The 19386-nt window shown below is 41.3% G+C and overlaps 1 protein-coding gene across 1 annotated transcript in view; it reads left to right on the top strand.

Annotated features, from left to right (window-relative positions):
* Positions 1 to 19386, top strand: part of SLK (STE20 like kinase) — a 69261-nt gene that overhangs the window by 28164 nt on the left and 21711 nt on the right. The window contains 10 exon segments of the mRNA XM_054982261.1: positions 310 to 459; positions 6520 to 6592; positions 6780 to 6974; positions 7762 to 7843; positions 9382 to 9510; positions 15143 to 16561; positions 17231 to 17361; positions 17679 to 17694; positions 17696 to 17803; positions 18740 to 18919. Of these exon segments, the coding sequence (XP_054838236.1) occupies positions 310 to 459; positions 6520 to 6592; positions 6780 to 6974; positions 7762 to 7843; positions 9382 to 9510; positions 15143 to 16561; positions 17231 to 17361; positions 17679 to 17694; positions 17696 to 17803; positions 18740 to 18919 (2483 nt within the window).

Consider the following 19386-nt stretch of genomic DNA (forward strand, 5'->3'; position numbering starts at 1 on the left):
TGTGATTTATTTAGTTGCTGTAATGCAGAAATAGATTCTTTCATCTCTAGTTTCAAATACTTTCTAACGCAATTTTATTTTGTAGATGTGAATGTCAAAGTAAAATCTTGTTTAATGTATTTAGTAGTCAGATAATCAAATAGCATAGATTCAGAGTTATTTGGTATAATAAAAAGAAGCATCATTTGAACTTTATTGTATGCATTAAGATCTATGTATTTAGCCTTTATTTGTTTGCTGTTTAAAAGTACTAGTCACACTGTTGGAAAAGAGAGTTTTTGTATCTGACTTAGTGTGTTTTTCTTGTAGAACTTGAGAGGCCTTTAACAGAACCGCAGATCAGGGTAGTTTGCAGGCAGACTCTTGAAGCACTACATTATCTACATGAAAATAAGATAATCCACCGTGATCTAAAAGCTGGCAATATTCTTTTCACGTTAGATGGAGACATTAAACTCGGTGAGTGTTGTGCAAGGTAGCCATCGGCTCTGTCTATTTTGAATTGTTTCATAGTAAAAGGGGATCTCCTGGTTTATATTATTTCTTGGCAATCCTTGTGTTTCTTGCTGTGTTGACCTGGAAAATAAGTAACTTAAGTAATTATCCTAATTAAGGTTAGCAAACTTGTGTTGGTCTTCAGATAGAACAAGGCAGGCCCTATGTCAATATTTGTAATTGTTTAAATGTGTGCTGAAAATTAGCTTTTGGTGCAAGCATACATGAAACCTTTAAGTGACTATAATGGGACAGATAAATGACGCATCTGACTCAGTATTCTATTTTTTTTTTATAATTTTTTTTATTTTCATAACTACAAGACACTACACCAGACTATCACAAGGAAAGGGGAGAGGGAAGGGACAAAGGGGGGTGGAAAAAGAAAAGGGGGGGGGATGAACTACAAACACTAAACACTACACTTCAATGTTTCCCTTCATACTGTCATAATACAAAAATAGCTCCATAGAGTAATGATGGAGTGGTTAATCATACAGAGAATAAACATTTCAAATTCTGATTAAACTTTCCTCCCCCTTCTAGGTCCCGGACGCAATTCTCTCTGTGCAACTGCTGTTGCGATGCTCTCCTCCTCCTCCCCCCCCCCTCCGGCTCCTCCTTTTCTTCGTTCTTGGTGCAGCAGAGTTCTGGGTTTTTATTCTCAAAATCCTTTAGTTGATCTTCTGATAATATCTTATAGGCCTGATCTTTATATCTGAACCATATTCCTTCCGGGAATAACCATTTGTACTTTATTCCATAGTCCCTCAGAAGAGCTGCAAACTTTTTATATTTAAAACGCCGTTTCCGGACTAAAAATGGAACGTCCTTCAAAATCTTGACTTTCAAACCCATAAAGTCCAAATCCGCATTGTATGAGTTATATAGGATGGTGTCCCAAATCTTTTTAGATGAAAAGTCAATAATGATCTCACGAGGCAACTGTCGCTTTGTTGCATATTTTGAAGAAGCCCGACGGACCTCCAAAATGGCGCTTTTAACCTCTTCTTTAGTCGTCCTCGCGGGTGTCGCCAGTAGTTCCGAGACCAAATCCCACAGATCCTCATTTTCCTCCTCCTTCACGTTTTGGAGACGCAAAATTGTCTGCGTTCGTTCCACCTGTAGCCCGATCAGCTGGTTCTCCACCAACTTCAGCTCCTTTTTTGTAGCCTTCACAAGTGACGCACTTTCCAGAGCAGACTTTTCTGCCCCCCCCCCCGCTGCTGCCTTAATGGTTTTCACCTCGCTTTCAATTAAGCCCACCCTTTGATCAGTTTCGTTCAGCTTGTCAACAAAGGGTTTTATGGCTTCCACCACCGCCCTGCGCACCAACTCTTCGAGCGACTCCCCCTTCAAAGTAGCCGAGATTGACTTACCGAGAGCGGGACTTTGCTTCTTTGCTGCCATTTGGGGGGGGGGGGCGCCAACAAAATTCTGGAACTCAACGAAGGGGAAGAGCGAGTCTTCTTCAGATCAACCTCTCCTTCACAAACGCTTGTAAAACAGAAGGGATTCGCTTGTTTTCAGGCTTCCGCCTGTTTCTTTTACTTGCCGTTTCTCGTTGCCCGGCGGCACTCGAGGCGCCGCGCACATCTGCCGGCCTCCATAGGGACAAACGGGCAATTCCCCCCCCGCATTGATTTCGGGGAGTTCTTCCCGCCGCGTCCCGGACCCTGGCTCCCTCCCTGGGAGTCCTGGGGGCTAATCCTTGCGGATCAGCCGCCCGGTCAGGGTGCCCGGTCGTTTCCTCCCGGACCAGCCGAGAGGAGCGTCCGGCATGGCTGAGAAAACGAAACCGAATCCTGACTCAGTATTCTAACCGAATCAACTGCCTAGGGAAGATTGCCAGCAGTCACTGCTTATAATCCCCTAAGATTTGGCACTCAGTTTAGTGCTAATAGTGTGGCATGAATGCTGCTTCTGGTCAAGTCCCCTAATACCTTGCTCAGGAAATTTCATGGGATGGTGGTGGTATGGTTATTTCTCATATGAGAAATCACCATGCTATCTGCCCATCATGTTTGTCTTACCACTCAGTAGCAGCGCCCTCTCTGTGAAGAGAGGATAAGAATAGGCACTTCATATCTTGGAGCTGAATGATATTGTGACTGTCATGGCTTAAGATCTATAGTAGACCTATTTGTGTGTGTGTTAAATCTTACAAAATTGCTTTTGCTATTTACTTGGTAGTGTAATCAGCAGGCAGCTTATGCATGTAGGTGAGGTTCCTTTCATTTTAAGGTTTAAGACATGTCTTGAGTTTCAGCAAGATTTCAGTAGTTAAGGCAATTTGGATTTCCTAAATAATATTTACAATCGTTTATTTGAAGTAGCCCAGTTGATTTCTATTGTACCAGTTCAAAGTGAACAGCAGTGGTATAAAACCATTTTATTGGAACCAGCCAGACTACTATAAAGCAGAGTACAAGCTTTCACATTTTATAGCACTATTCAACAGGCTGGATCAGTACAGAAAACAAAAAAGAAGAGGAGAAAACTGTTTCAGAATATTAGGAAAAAGCGCAAACTCTGCAGTTTGTAGCAGTCCAGGAGGTGATGTGCAGTCAGCCCATGTGGTGCTGGGTTCAAAACATTTCAGGATGCATCCTAGGTAACTGAAATGGAGAAGCAGAAAAATTAACTTTTGACATTTATTTTCAAATAGTTGCCATTAGGGGATGGTGGTTAAAGCCCTGTTGGTATAATATCAGATATAATTGGGCTCATTTTTTTTGTTTGCATTAGTATATAGAGCTTCTTTGTTCAGAGCATACATTGGGTTGGATCCAACACAAAATTTCTACTTGCATTAGAGCTCTTGTGCAAGCATAAATGCAAGAAAAAGACCCCAGTAACCACATGCACAGTCAGATTTATCCCCACTTCTGCTTGCACAAGATATTGTGCGAACAGTTTTGAAGCACTTTAATACAGGAAAAGGAAAGTGTTAGGTGTTGCACAAGATCTTATATAAGTGGAACTGTGCTAAGTCAGTCTGCTTCTGCTTGCACATGACTGGATTCAAGCCTCTCTGCAAGTTGGTCATGTCACTGTCTGTATATAAAGACTGTGGGCCTGTTGGAGGTAGGAATGAACAGTTGGAAAATGTACCTCCTACATATACATCCATCCAAATTTTCCCTTCCAGGTTATAAGCTCTTTGGACCCAGAGCAGACCAATTTCCCTTTCCCCTATGTTCTCCCCCCACCCCACACACACCTTTAACTGATTCTCAACTGCTCTGAATATTCAGAGGTCAGTAAGTATGCTCAGTTCTCATCCAACTGGTTTTGGCATAGATGATTTTTCTAAATTATTAATTCTTTATCCTTTTCTGTGGGTGGGCCCTCTTTTTGCCTTAAGGATAGCCATACAGTTGCGAAGTTTGCTATAAAGGGTACAGTTATGGCCTGCAAGGGAACATGGAGGGTGAAGGGTTTTACAGTTCAGAAAATCACACATAACTACACAGATCTCCCCCTTCAGGATTCCATAAGTTATCAGGGGCTCGAGTGGCCCAATTTGCCCCATCTTCCTCTCCTTTTACCCCTTCAGCAGATTCTCAACTAGGAATGTAGTTACTGTTTTAGTTAGCCTGGTTCATTATCCTGTTATTGGTTCAGGATTTTTAAAGGATTTTTTGGTCATTATCTCATGCCTATCTACCCTGAGGCAACAGAATTGGGAAGGGAGGAATGGTCTACCTGAAGAGGTCAGAAAAGCTCTCACTGTCTTGGCATTTTGCAAACTGTGTAAAAGTGAATTATTCAAGAGAGCTTTTTACTCCAATAAGAAGGCTATACTGTAAGGAAGTACATGCATCAAAGAGATTCATAAGGAAAGGGATAGGTACTATAGACTTTACTACTATGTATGGTCTGTTGCTGTAAGTATGATCATAATGGATAGTATGTGTTGTTTAATATGCCATTCTTAGAATTGCTTATGCTCTGTTTTAATATTCCAACTATTCAATTCCTGCTAGTTTAAATCTACAAATTTGAATTTATAAATATGTTACATTATTTATTGAAATATCTTTAAAATTGATGATAATGACTTGCACTGTGTAATCCACCTTGAGTCTCAGTGAAAAAGGCAAACTATAAATTATATAAATAAATAAAAAGGAAAGAAGTGAGCCCTGCATTTACTATACTGATGTTGTTCCTGCTGGAGGCTTCTACCTGTTGCTGGCATCAGTGGCAGCAGAGCCCGCCACACAGGTGGAAAACAGTGTGCAGGCAGGCTCATGGACTCCCACAAGGCTTGGCAGTCGCAGCAGCCATTTCCGCCACTGCTACTAGAGGCTTTTTATTATTTTTTAAAACAGCAGTTAAATAACATATTGATGCATGTACCACATTCTCAGAGTTCCCATCTTTCATTTTTTAAAAAAGGAAGTCTTTAGCATCTTCCATTGTGGTGATATAAAGGAAAAGGCTGGTGAGCACAGTTATCCTTTCCATCCTTACTTTAACTGACTCTCAACCACTTTAAGCATTTATATCTCCTGGAACATACCAACTTCTCATAAGGTTGGTTGGGAAATCTGGGGATAACTTGCTCTTTGATTAGTTTGCAAAATCAGTTTCTGATCCCTGGGGGTCACTCAAGTATCTAGAAACCCTTTCCTTGTCATTGTTTGGTTGAGAGAGGAGACAGACACTTTAATATTAGACATAGCGATGTTAATAAAATAGTACCTAACATTCAGTTGCATTCTGGTGTAACCAAGAAACCAAATCCAAGGTGTGCATAAACACTTTTGCAATCCCCTCCACCCAGGAGTAGAGGTGGGCACAAACCCAGTGAAAATGAATCATGTGGTTCATGGTTTGTCCCGTTTCACGAACCATGAACCACAAACTTTCATAAACTTGCCCCAGTTCACCAACCAGTTCATGGTTCATGGGGTTTAAATACCCCTTTCCGTGCTGCTGCAAAGCAGCATGGAAAGGGGCTTTTCACCCCCGCCAGCTTGGATCAGCTGAAATCCCCAACAAGCAGCTGATTGGGGGGTTAAATGTCCCTTTCTGTACCACTTCGCAGCAGCAGGGAAAGGGGCATTCCCCCCACTGGCTTGGATCAGCTGCTTGTTGGAGAGATCCCTGACAAGCAGCTGATTGGGGGTTTAAATGCCCCCTTCCTTGCTGCTTCGCAGCAGCAGCAGCATGGAAAGGGGTATTGGGCGAACCACACGAATTGGCAGCCCAGTTTGTGGAAGTTTGTGGAAAACGGGCTTTCATGAACCACTGGTTTGGGAAGCACGAACTAGCTCAGTTCATGACGAACTTTAGTTCGTCTTGCAGTTCATGCCCATCTCTACCCAGGAGTCTATTCAGTAATGCATGTATTTCTGCCTCTCCCTTTCATAATGATGGTCAATAGTTCAGTGAAAGCAGCGTGTGTCTTTCAGGTCTGTTCTTAAGAAAGGATCTGTAGGTCTAGCAGGACTTCTTACAACAGTAAGAAGTTGTGTTTCTTTAGAGTGTCTCCAGAGTTCAGTACAGTTGTAGGAATGAGTTCTTGCTTTTTCTTACCAGGAGACTTGCTACAGCAGAGACATGGGTCTTCAGATAACAGCTTGTCTTAATGCCTCCGGAGCTCAGTATAGGGCTGGAGATGAGCGCACACTGCTTTCATCCTGCTTTTGTATATTTGCTAGGTTAAAAGATCTTTGTGCAGCTTCTGAGCTGATGAACATTCCTGCTTAAGAAATAAAAAGAGGTTGTAAAGATTATAAATGTTTATCTTCAGACACTAAGTATTTTTAGTTGTTTGAGGAGTTGAGGGGTTGTTGGGTTTTTTTCCTTTGTTATATCTAAAGGCATTCTTTTGGGGGGGTTGTTGTTGTTGTTTTTGATAAACATAATGGGTCAGTTCCAATAGCGCAACATGGGGAGGTAGTAATGGAAAAGAATTTTTTTTTCTGATTTGGAAAATGACTTGGCCTCAAAGTAATACCTTTGTATGGACATATGATTCTTAACTATGATTTTTTTCTCATTTCTATGAAGCGGATTTTGGCGTGTCTGCTAAAAATACAAGGACAATTCAGAGACGGGATTCTTTCATTGGTACCCCATATTGGTAAGTATGCGACTTTGTAGTTTCACAGTGAACTAATACTGTTTACTTTTTAAAAGATCAACCAAAACAAGCAAATTGAACATGTCTGAGTTTTATTACCTATGTACATAGCACCTAGTTGTTTCAAATTTTGCAGATTACTCAACAATTCTGTGTAATGTTTGGTTTTCATTTTTTTCTACCTTAGGATGGCTCCTGAAGTGGTAATGTGTGAGACATCTAAAGACAGACCTTATGATTACAAGGCTGATGTTTGGTCTTTAGGTGTCACTTTAATAGAAATGGCTGAAATAGAACCGCCTCACCATGAACTGAACCCTATGCGTGTTCTGCTGAAAATTGCGAAGTCTGAACCACCGTCTTTGGCACAACCTTCAAAATGGTTAATTTGTTATTTTTAAACTTTTCATTGATTTGGACCAATTAGCAAAACACCGTATGCTTTAAGTAAAAGTTTGAAAGTAGTTTATTTATGAAGGCGCTTGATATAGTTAAAAGGTTTTGCTTGTACATAACTTTGGCAGGTGTGTTAGAGAGGGGTGAAAAAGCTGCATCTACTGATATATGTACACATTATAGATAAAGGAACTCTGGCCTACTCTCACGCCTTTTTTCCCTGCCTTTCCCCCCTCTTTTCTTCCCTTTAAAAAGAAGCCCAACTATACATAAAGCAAGTAGTAATAGTGACAGGGATGTCATCCACCTTGGATCTGGGCATGCTTTACCTATGGACTCAGGTTCACCAGTTGAACATCACTGTTCTAAACTTTCAGTTGAACATGTGCACTGCACACTGCTGAAAGAATCTGCTTGTCTCCCGGTGGAAGCTTGGGTTTCTGACTTTAACTATTGAAACGAATTAGCCCAGAGTCTAGTGCATCAGTCTTCATACAATGATATAGCATACAATATAATTATCCTACAGGACAGGTAATAAGCTCTGCAAAAAGTGATTTTTTTGTTTTGAAACATAATTAGATATATTAGTCATTCTTTTTCTTAAAGTAATCTGAAAAGCCCTAGTGAAAACTGCCATTGTTCATTCATTTTCTTGTCTTATTTTTGTGCTGGCAAGTCTGTTATGACAGACCCAGAAAGAGGTAGCTTGAACAAAATGCTCTTAGTCAATTTGTGTGTAGCTATGGTAGATTTTAGTTTCTTTTATGCAGGTCAGCTGACTTTAAAGACTTTTTAAAGAAATGTTTGGAGAAGAATGTAGATGCCAGATGGAGCACCATTGAACTTCTCCAGGTAGGAAGAATGAAATGTCTTTTGTGTTCAATTATTGAGCTGCTACTCATAAGGCATTAATTATACTCACAATTTCAAATGAATAAAATAATCATGTTTACATTACCGTTGAGCATGGCTTACTAGTGAGCCAGGAGCCTTCTTCAATTGATGAGCTGCTACAATATATATATTATGCAAATATTTGTACCTAGTTATGTTTGGATTTGCTGTTTGTCACTGCATGTGAAGTATACAGCCAGGATACAGTCAAGGAAGGGGCTGTGGCTCAGTGGGAGAGCATCTGCTTGGCATGCAGAAGATCTCAGCTTCTATCCCCAGCATCTCCAGTTAAAGGGTCTGGTGATATGAAAGACCTTTGCCTGAGACCCTGAAGAGCCACTACAAGTCTGAGCAGACAGCGTGGAGCTTTATCAAGACTGATTCTCTGATTCCCCCCGCAGGGCCTTGCACTTTGCGGATAAGCAGCTCTTGGTGGTCCCTGGCCCAAATGACATTCGGCTGGCCTTGACTAGGGTCAAGGCCTTTTCTGCCCTGGCCCCAGCCTGGTGGAATGCACTCCCAATGGAGATCCAGGCCCTGCAACCTTTTACAGTTCTGCTGGGCCTGCAAGATAGAGATGTTCTGCCAGGCCTTTGGTTGAGAGCCAGCAAATTGTCCCCTTTCCTGACCACCATTCCCCATCTGAGACCGCCCTGGGCCTATATCATGGCTGCACCCATGGTTTTATAGCAATTTTACAGTTGCCTGGTACCATTTGGTTTTATATTTTTTGTTTTAATTGTATATAATTGTTTTAATTGTAAAATAAATCACAGGAAAATCTTGGGCTCACTGCTGGAGGTCCTAAGCTTTCTTGCTGACAATTGTTGAGGAACTTCAGTGCACATGTACCTGCTGCCTTCTTGTTCTGTGTGTTGTGTGCCACCTTGAGCTGTTTCTGGAGCTGTGGCACATACACTTTCTAAATAAATAAATACTACCGATTTGAAAGAGCCAACAGAAACAAATGTAGTAGGACGGATACTTGTTTAATGTAGCTACATATTTACTTTTGTCCAGAAAGTTGAAAGACTACTGAAAAAGTGCTCAGCAGAAAGGAGGGTTTACTGAAAAGACAAACCTGTGCTTCAGGAGTGTAAAAAGTACAGAACTACTGACCAAAAGAGCAAAGAAGCAAAGTGAACTTCAGACCTGCAGATATAAAATGCTAATTCAGTCTTTTTCAGAAGTATAATTGGCATAAGTTGTTCTTAGAAGTTTCATTTGCATTTTAAATTAATAGATATGATGGAAACCCAAATCTTGAACCTGTTTATTGCTCTTAAGGGAGCAATCCTAAACAGGTCTACATAGAAGTCCCATTTTATTCACTTACTCCCAGGAAAGTGTTCTTAAAATTCCAGCCTAATATCCTTTAGTCTTAAGGCGATGGTATTGTAAAGTGCTCTGCATGGGATTATCCTTGAAGACTGCTTGGAAACTGCTTGGAAACATAAATACATTTTTATGTTTGAGACTTTATGCTTTCTTGACAGCATCCATTTGTTACCGTCACTTCCAATAAACCAGTCCGAGAACTGATTGCAGAAGCTAAAGCTGAGGTTACAGAAGAAGTTGAAGATGGAAAAGATGAAGATGAAGAGGAGGAATCTGAAAATTCTTTGGTATGCTAAAATATATACCCTCTTAAAGTATGTTTTAATCTATATCACGGACTACGACCACAAATCCTATTGATTCACATTGACCAAACTTCAGTGTAAAGTTAGCTTAGGACTTCAACTTCAGTTCCGTTATGAAACTTTCTCAAATGCCTTCTGTTGCATAAAACAGCATTTTGATTAAGATGTAAAAGGCAGAAAAATGCAGACCTGATTTAAGTTTCTCTAGAGAATATAATGGAAACTCTATAAAATATATTATGTAGCTTTTTGATAATGCTTATCTTCGAGATTTTACAATGAAAATAAACCAAAGTAAGTCTGGTTTCCCTGGATTTAGTCCTGAGCTGCCACACTTTGGTACTTACTACACTCAGATTTTAAAGCGTGTCTGCACCTGTTCTGCGTCCCATGTTTGCAGGGGTTTCACACTTGCAAGCTAGTCATGGGACGTGGTGCCGCTCTTTCCCCCCGTTACCCTGATTTTTCTCCCTGCTGACATACTGCAATGTTAATTTTTAATCAGCTGCCCAGTCGGGGCTGACCCGATTAATGCCAGTGTGAACTTTTGCAGTATTTCCCCCCCCCCTTCCTTTTCCCTGGGAGCTGACTGGTTTGTGTTGAATTAACCACCCCCCAACAAAGACAGCTCTCTGAACTCTTTTTCTGCCATTTTTTTTGGCCACTCTGTAGCCCTCCCAGCAAGCAGAGCGAGCTCGCAGCTGTTCAACTGGGGCGGCTGCTCTCCTCTGCAGCCCTTCTGTCAACCACCAACCCCCACCCCACTTTTCCTAGTAGTAAGGCAGGACTTCAATTTGCATGGCACCTTTAAAAAAAAAAAACTTTGAGCATGTGTAGTAACATTTCTACATTACTACATCTTCTGACCAACAAGGCTTCCCCAATTCCTCCCCTTCATCCACCCCCACCCCACTCATCCCAGGGGTAAGGCACAGTTGCGGGGGAGCAGACTCATAGCCACCCTGGCTCAGCTGAGACATGTGGTGTTGCAGCTTGGCTGGACGCGCCCACTTTTCTGCTCTGCAAGCTGCCCCAGCTGAGCCCTGGCTTGCTGTATGCTCAGTTGAGATGCGCCAAGCCGCGGCTTGGCTGGGGTGCCCGCTCTCCTGCTCTACAGGCTGGCTGTTGAGCAGGAGAGCATCTCAGCTAAGTGTGCAGTGAGCCAAAGCTCAGCTGGAGCAACTCTCTTTCTCAGCAGCCAGGCTGCAGAGCACAAGAGCGGGCAGCCAAGCCATGACTTGGTGTGTCTCATCTGAGCCGGGAGTGAGTATGAGTCTGCTCCCCCCCACTGTGCCTTACCTCTTGGGAGGGAAGTCCTGCCTTACCCCTGGGAAGAGTGGGGTGGGGTGGGTGGTTGAAGGGGGGACATGGGGGGCCTTGTCGGTCCGAAGATGTAGCATCATAGAAACGTTACTACACATGCTCAAAGTTTTAAAAAAAAAAAATGATGTGCACTGCAGTGCCCCAAAAGCCCAAAACTGAACAGAGGCTTCGAGGCAGGTCTGAAAGGAATCATGAGGCCAAATCAAAACTGCTGGGAACAGTGTGAAAGGAGCCAGCGCCCAGCTGAAGCCACTGTGATCGCCCTGATTGCTCAAAAATGATGCTTTAAACTGTAAGTGGAAAAGGGGCCTTTGCTTCATTTTATGTTATTTCCCAAGGTTTTCTGAAATTTCAGGAGCAGCGTTTTTTATGACATGGAGAAGGCAAAGATCTGATCTGTGATTGGAACTCCATTGATCAAACCCAGCTTCATTGCACAAAAGAGGAATATAGGGATGTGCAGTTCGGTTTGGAATTCAGTTTAAAATACCAAATTTTGCCTGATTTCAAATCCAGCTACTGCCTGATTTTGCCTGATTTCAAATCCAGCTATTTCAAATCAAAATACCAAATAAACAAATCAGATTCGGTATTCTGAATTCTTTACTGAATTAATTCTGTAAATGGTTGTTGTGGGTTTTCCGGGCTGTATTGCCATGGTCTTGGCATTGTAGTTCCTGACGTTTCGCCAGCAGCTGTGGCTGGCATCTTCAGAGGTGTAGCACCAAAAGACAGAGATCTCTCTGTGTCACAGTGTGGAAAAGATGTTGGCAGGTCATTTGTATCTACTCAGGAGGGGTGGGGTTGAGCTGAGTCATCCTGTAAGAGTTTCCCAGGGTGTGGAATGCTAATAGCGGGAGGCTTCACTGTATCCTGGGGAAGTTCTTTTGCATATGGATTGGTGCTTGATGTGCTAATCTTCTCTGCAGGGCTATTGTCGAGTATAGAGTGTTTTGTTAGCCTTGTGTTTTTCAGGACTGGAAACCATGCTCTGTTCATTCTTAAGGTTTCTTCTTTCCTGTTGAAGTTTTGCTTATGCTTGTGAATTTCAATGGCTTCCCTGTGCAGTCTGACAAAGTAGTTGGAAGTGTTGTCCAGTATTTTGGTGTCCTGGAATAAGATACTGTGCCCTGTTTGAGTTAGGCTATGTTCAGCCACTGCTGATTTTTCAGGTTGTCCAAGTCTGCAGTGTCTTTCATGTTCTTTTATTCTTGTCTGGATGCTACGCTTTGTGGTCCCGATGTAAACTTGTCCACAGCTGCAGGGTATACGGTATACTCCTGCAGAGGTGAAGGGGTCTCTTCTGTCTTTTGCTGATCGTAGCATTTGTTGTATTTTTCGGGTGGGTCTGAATACTGCTTGGAGGTTATGCTTTTTCATAAGCTTTCCCATCTGATCAGTAATTTCTTTGATATATGGCAAAAACACTATTGCACTTATTAATCAGATTTTCCCAGAGGATGTAACAGCCTTATTCCATCATTGTCTGACAACCAGTTACTTCCAATGGGATAACGAATTCTATGAACAGATGGATGGGGTGGCCATGGGGAGCCCTCTCAGCCCAGTTATAGCAAACTTCTAAATGGAACATTTTGAAAAAACAGCTCTAGAATCAGCACCCCACAAACCTAGTGTATGGTTCCGGTTTGTCATTTGGAGCCATGGGGAGGAAGAATTGATGGGTTTTTTTAATCATCTCAACAACATCCACCGGAATATACAATTCACAATGGAGAAAGAAATCGAGGGAAAACTCCCATTTCTGGATACCTTGGTCATCCGCAAAGCAAACTTTCAGTTAGGTCACAAGGTCTACAGGAAACCAACTCACACTGATCGGTACTTACACAAAAACTCCAATCACCACCCCCGACAGAAAAGAGGCATAATGAAAACATTAGTGGATCGCGCAAGACGGATATGAGGAAATTAATCATCTAAACCACGCACTTCAGGCAAATGGCTACTCCAGAAATGAAATCCGAAGAGCAATCAAACCCAGGATGAATCAAACAACCAAGGAAAAACAGTCCCCTACAGGAAAAGTGTTTTTGCCATATATCAAAGGAATTACTGATCAGATGGGAAAGCTTATGAAAAAGCATAACCTCCAAGCAGTATTCAGACCCACCCGAAAAATACAACAGATGCTACGATCAGCAAAAGACAGTAGAGACCCCCTCACCTCTGCAGGAGTATACCGTATACCCTGCAGCTGTGGACAAGTTTACATCGGGACCACAAAGCATAGCATCCAGACAAGAATAAAAGAACATGAAAGACACTGCAGACTTGGACAACCTGAAAAATCAGCAGTGGCTGAACATAGCCTAACTCAAACAGGGCACAGTATCTTATTCCAGGACACCAAAATACTGGACAACACTTCCAACTACTTTGTCAGACTGCACAGGGAAGCCATTGAAATTCACAAGCATAAGCAAAACTTCAACAGGAAAGAAGAAACCTTAAGAATGAACAGAGCATGGTTTCCAGTTCTGAAAAACACCAGGCTGACAAAACACTCTATACTCGACAATAGCCCTGCAGAGAAGATTAGCATATCAAGCACCAATCCATATGCAAAAGAACCTCCTCAGGATACAGGGAAGCCTCCCGCCATTAGCATTCCACACCCTGGGAAACTCTTACAGGATGACTCAGCTCAACCCCACCCCTCCTGAGTAGATACAAATGACCTGCCAACATCTTTTCCACACTGTGACACAGAGAGATCTCTGTCTTTTGGTGCTACACCTCTGAAGATGCCAGCCACAGCTGCTGGCGAAACATCAGGAACTACAATGCCAAGACCATGGCAATACAGCCCGGAAAACCCACAACAACCATCGTTCTCCGGCCGTGAAAGCCTTCGACAATACATTAATTCTGTAAAATTTGCCCATTTTTTTCCTATGGAAAGGGGAGGGGTTATTTTCAACCAAATTTCACCAGATTTGTTGGATGCCTACTCCTGATCATTCTCTAAAGACCCCCGCCCCCCAAAATTTCACGAAGATTGGACCCTGGGGGCCAATTCTATAGCCCCCCCAAAAGATGCCCCCAACCTCTACATTGTTTCCTATGGGGAAAAGTCAAAGTTGAGGCACGGCTGCCACAGCCAAGGCACACTTTTAATACAAGCTGAGCTCATCCCAGAGAAAGCCCAGTAGAATCAAAACTTAAGCATGGGAATCCCTCCCTCCAGAACCAAAGTGAAGCAAGGGGGCCAACCTCACACCAGAGAATCACACCAATTCCACCCAAAGCAAACCAAGGCAAGGGACACCATTGCAGTTTAGCCCAACAGAGCTAGTGTCATCACAGCAGGCAGGCACTGAGTTCCACCAGTGGGGGAACGTTACAGAACAGAACAAGCAGTACCCATCCACAAGCTTCAGTTTGGTTCTGTTGGGCTTTCTCTGGGATAAGCTCAGCTTTCTTTTGGGAGTGTGCCTTGGCCATAGCAGTCTTGCTGCCGTTTGTTTCTCTAGCAGGAGTCAGTTTTGACAGTTAGGAGTAGGTCCCCTGCAAATTTGGTGGAGTTTGCTTGAAAAATGTTGCCCCCATTCCCAGAATAGACCCTAGCGTTTTCCCCTTAGGGAATAAATGAGAGTGTCTGGGGGTACCTTCTTTGTGGAATCATAAAATTGACCCCCAGGGTCCAATCTTTATGAAACCTGGGGAGTCTTTAGAGGACAGTCAAGAGTAGGCACCTTGCAAATTTGGTGAAGTTTGGTTGGAAAATGACACACACACCCTCCAGACCACTAGATAGTCCCCGATTGATTTTCCCATAGGAAACAATGGCTAGATTTTATTGCATTTCTGCTATAGTACCAAACCAAACTAGAGAATCAATTCAGTATTTTCTCTGGTTCAGTATTCTCAGTTCAGATTTACCTTTTTTTGTGTGTGCGCGCACCCTTAGAGGTTTTCTCGTTAAGTAGTCTACAAATTTTTAATAGCCTCTTGTTTTTTGACTTGAGAAATGTTCATTTTAACACACTGATAGATTGTTTTCCTTGGTAAGACGAATCATGATAGTAACCATGTAAAAAGCTTTATTACTTAATCCCTCTGATTAGAAAGCTCCCTCTTTAAGTTCAAGAAGTGCTACGAAGTGTGAAGTAGTGATGTGAAACTTTTACAAGATACATGTTTAGAGGGTGACATCATGAATGGTTATTGATTGTAAATGTAACTGTGCTCAGGCGATTATAAAACTTGATATTGCTGATGCTTTATAACTTTAAAAAGCTAATCAACTTTTCAATGCACATTTTAGCAGTTACCTGCAAATAAGCGAGCCTCATCTGACCTCAGCATTGCAAGCTCAGAAGAGGATAAACTGTCACAGAATACCTGCCTTCTGGAATCTGTTTCTGAAAAAACAGAACATACATCCACTGTAGAGACTAGTACTGATATGCCTGTAAATGATAAAATGACAGTTGAGTTCAACAGAATTGAAATTGAGAAATCCAGTGAAAGCTTATCTGATACCCCCCAGGAGCATACTGAAAAGCTGCAGAATGGATCCGTTTTACTGGGAGAAGATGAGGAAGCAAAGAAAAGTAGAGTTAAAAATAATATTCAAAATATAGTATTGATAGAGGATTTTGTATCACAGAACAAAGAAGAAGAAATTGATGCAGTAGTATCTGAAACAGATGTTGAACCCAACGAAGGAAATGACTTTGCAAATGAATCAGTGTCTGAAAACACACAAAAAATAACACCTGAACCTGAAGGCAGCAATGCAGACATCACAGAAGTAATTCCTAATGAGGCTCTGGAGACGGAAGAAAAATGTCGTAGTGCGGACTTTCAAGAACATGGAGCAGGGGAAGAGATGAAAGTTGAAGGAATTCAAGAAATTAAGGAGTTGCAAGATAGCATATGTGCAAAAAGTGGCCAGATAGAATCTGAAGTTCAGAGAAAAGAAATTACTGTTGTTACTGGTGAGTCTCAGGTGACAGATACAGTGCAGGGGAAAATACAAGAGGGTACCAGCAAAGTTGCAGAGAGTGAGAGTGCTGGGGAATCTTTGAACAGTGATGTAGACAAAATGTTTGAAAGTGTACAGAAGTCAACAGAGAATATTGCTGAGGAAACTCAGGAAAAAGGTTCCTCTGAACCAACTCCAGTGAAAGATGAAGGTCAAGTAATCGATTCTGTTCAGCAGCTAGTTGAGAGAAGTGTGGATAGGGCGACTGAAGTAAAGGAAATAGATATCAAAGTTTCATCAGAAATGGAAGATGAGCCAGAGTCTGTGGAACATGACACACAGCATGTTGAGGAGAAAAGCACAATTGAGAAAAGCAACACTGAACACCAAATTGGAGAATCTGACCATAAATTAGAAATTGCTGAGGAAAGCAACAAGGCTGACATTCCAATAGGCACAGACTTTCCATTAGTTTCAAGTGATGTAAAGTCTGATATAGCCATCAAACAGCCACAAGCAACTGAGTTATCTCCAGTACCCAAAATTCACATTAGTTGTGTAGAAAATGAAGCAAAAGATAAGTTAGGCATTCAGTGTAGTGTTGAAAATTCACGGCAGCTAGATCCTGAAAGCTCTAAAGAAAACGATACCGATTCAGGCACTGGTTCCACTGCTGACAACAGCAGCATCGATTTGAACTTGTCCATTTCCAGCTTCCTCACTAAAAACAAGGATAGTGGTTCAATATCTTTACAGGTAAGAGTCAGTAACCTCAGTTTTAAAAATATGCACAGTATAAACCTGTTATGTGTACATCCATAAGTAAATGGGGAAAATGATATAGGACGATGGTGCTTAATTCTTTTCATTTCCATATTCCCAAACTGTCAAATGCTAATGTACAACGTCTTGATGTTTTTAAGGCATTTGTATACTGCCTTATGTATTGATAAGTTCAACAGTTAACTTTAAACTACTATAGAACAAGTCCAGAAATAGAATAAATAGGTCTAATGGAGATTAACACTTTGAGAGGGAGCCAGTTGAATGGCTAGAGAGATGGACTAGGATCCAGGCGATCCAGGTTTGATTTCCTGCTCTACCATGGAAGCTCACTGGGTGATCTTGGGCCAGTCATACACACTCAGTTTAACCTACCTTGCAGGGTTTGTTGTAAACTAAAAATAGAGGACAGGAGAATTATGTAAGTTGCTTTGGATCCACATTGAGGAGAAAGGTGGGGCATAAATAAAGATAAATAAAGTTAAGATCAATACCTCACTTCAGTTTATCTTTGCCTGTCTTGTGAAAAGAAGTTAAGGGCTTCAGTCTTTTATATAATTAATGATTGTGTTGTTACTTAAAAATGTAATTTTACAGGGTTACATGCATTTAAAAGTGAGCAATGCATCATCTTTTATTTAGGAAACTAAAAAACACAAGAAAACTTTAAAGAAAACTCGCAAGTTTGTTGTTGATGGAGTAGAAGTAAGCGTCACTACTTCTAAAATAGTCACTGACAACGATTCTAAAAGTGAAGAATTACGGTATCTTCGGTAAGTTTGAAAAATCTCCGTTTCAAATATGAGGATTGATTTCACTGTATTACAGCAAAGAAATTATTTCAAATCCTGTTAAATTGATTTTAATAAGTTGGTCTATTTATTCAAGGAAGAAACCCTTTGTTTTTTATTTAAACATAAGACTATACATATGGTGGCTTAATTTGGACAGAAAGGCAGCATGCAAATATTGTACATAAATAAATAAAAATGTTTGAGAATAAAACACAAATGCTGGCTATACTGATCATGGGTTTCCCTGTGTGCTTTCTTCTTTCTCTCAATACTACTCCCCTTCTCATGCCTGTCAGGCGGCAAGAATTGCGGGGAATTACGATTTCTTCAAAAAGAAGAGCAGCGAAATCAACAGCAGCTCAGTAATAAACTGTTACAGCAACGAGAACAGATGTTTAGGCGCTTTGAACAGGAAATGACAGTAAGATTCTTATTTTTGACCACTGGCATGTATTTTGTAGGGTCTTCATTTTGAGTGCATTTACTCATAATGCTGTGCCAAATTTGCACACACTAATATTTTTAGGTGAAGATTAGGATTTCAAGGAATGTGAAAGCCCTTTTAAAAAATCCTGCTTAGTGTTATTTTGTGCGAATGCCTTTTCAGAGTCTTAATATGCTGTTGCTTTGGTAATCTGAAGAATGGCCTGTTCTACTAGAAGTCACACAAAAATATCAAGACCAATCAATATACTCATAGCAAAATAGATAGGATGTGTTCTCTTGTGAAGCTGAATTTCAGATTACCTGAAATGTACATACTCTGAAATAAAGTAATCTCTTGCAATATTAGGCCTACTTGAGAAGCTTAAGATTTCTTCAATTTTTCTGAACTATATAAAATTGACCCTGAGTTTTGTAGATGGAGAAGAATTGTTTAAGTATTAGCCTCATGGAATTAATGTAAGATTTAGAGAGTAAAGGCATTGGCTAAATTCTCTCTGAAATAAAATTTCCAAGAAATTTTAAATAACCACGAACCATTATGTGGCAATGGTTGTTGTGGGTTTTCCGGGCTGTATTGCCGTGGTCTTGGCATTGTAGTTCCTGACGTTTCGCCAGCAGTCACTGAGAGATCTCTGTCTTTTGGTGCTACACCTCTGAAGATGCCAGCCACAGCTGCTGGCGAAACATCAGGAACTACAATGCCAAGACCACGGCAATACAGCCCAGAAAACCCACAACAACCATCGTTCTCCGGCCGTGAAAGCCTTCGACAATACATCATTATGTGGCAAGTTCCCTTACCACTTTCTTAAATGGTGGCATACAGGCATAGGCATGTTTTTACATATGGAGCCTTTTTCTTCAGCACATCAGATTTAGGTCTGTAAGTAAATGCCTGTTTGTTTTCCAGAGTAAGAAGCGGCAATATGACCAAGAAATTGAAAACTTAGAAAAACAGCAAAAACAGACAATAGAACGTTTGGAACAAGAGCATACAAATCGCTTACGTGATGAAGCAAAACGCATCAAATCGGAACAAGAGAAAGAGCTGACAAAGTTCCAGAATGTGTTGAAAAACAGAAAAAAAGAGGTAAAGGCCACTTATTTAGAAGAGAAGTATGGTTTGTAACAAAAAAGTCATTTCCTCATCAAATTCCTGAGTGGTACTGGATACAGAATACTTCAGGTGAAGTGGGAGTCTCAAATAGAATCTTTGTTATCTTTCTCTTTCTTCAGCCCCAGAAGGGTGCCTTTGAATAGTATGGAGGAATGCTGAAGGGAGAGTTGACAGAAATTGCCCTTTGCTCTTGTGAGAGCACTGGTTAAAGTGGAGTTGGATTTCTACCAGTTCCTCCTTCCTACTTCAGCCCCCTGTCTGCAGCTCTCTGTTCTACAAAGTTTCCCAATTTTATGGCTTTTTAAAAAGAAGGGGAACGGTAGCAAAGATACCTTCTGTAAGTGGAGCTCTGCTTGCAATGACTGGGATCCAGCCCTGTGTTTTTAGCACTGGAAAGTATCTTGCTTTTTGAAGGACTCATAGCAACTCTAAATATATGC

This window comes from Eublepharis macularius, chromosome 6 (genome assembly GCF_028583425.1).
Source record: "Eublepharis macularius isolate TG4126 chromosome 6, MPM_Emac_v1.0, whole genome shotgun sequence".
Classification (NCBI taxonomy): domain Eukaryota; kingdom Metazoa; phylum Chordata; class Lepidosauria; order Squamata; family Eublepharidae; genus Eublepharis; species Eublepharis macularius.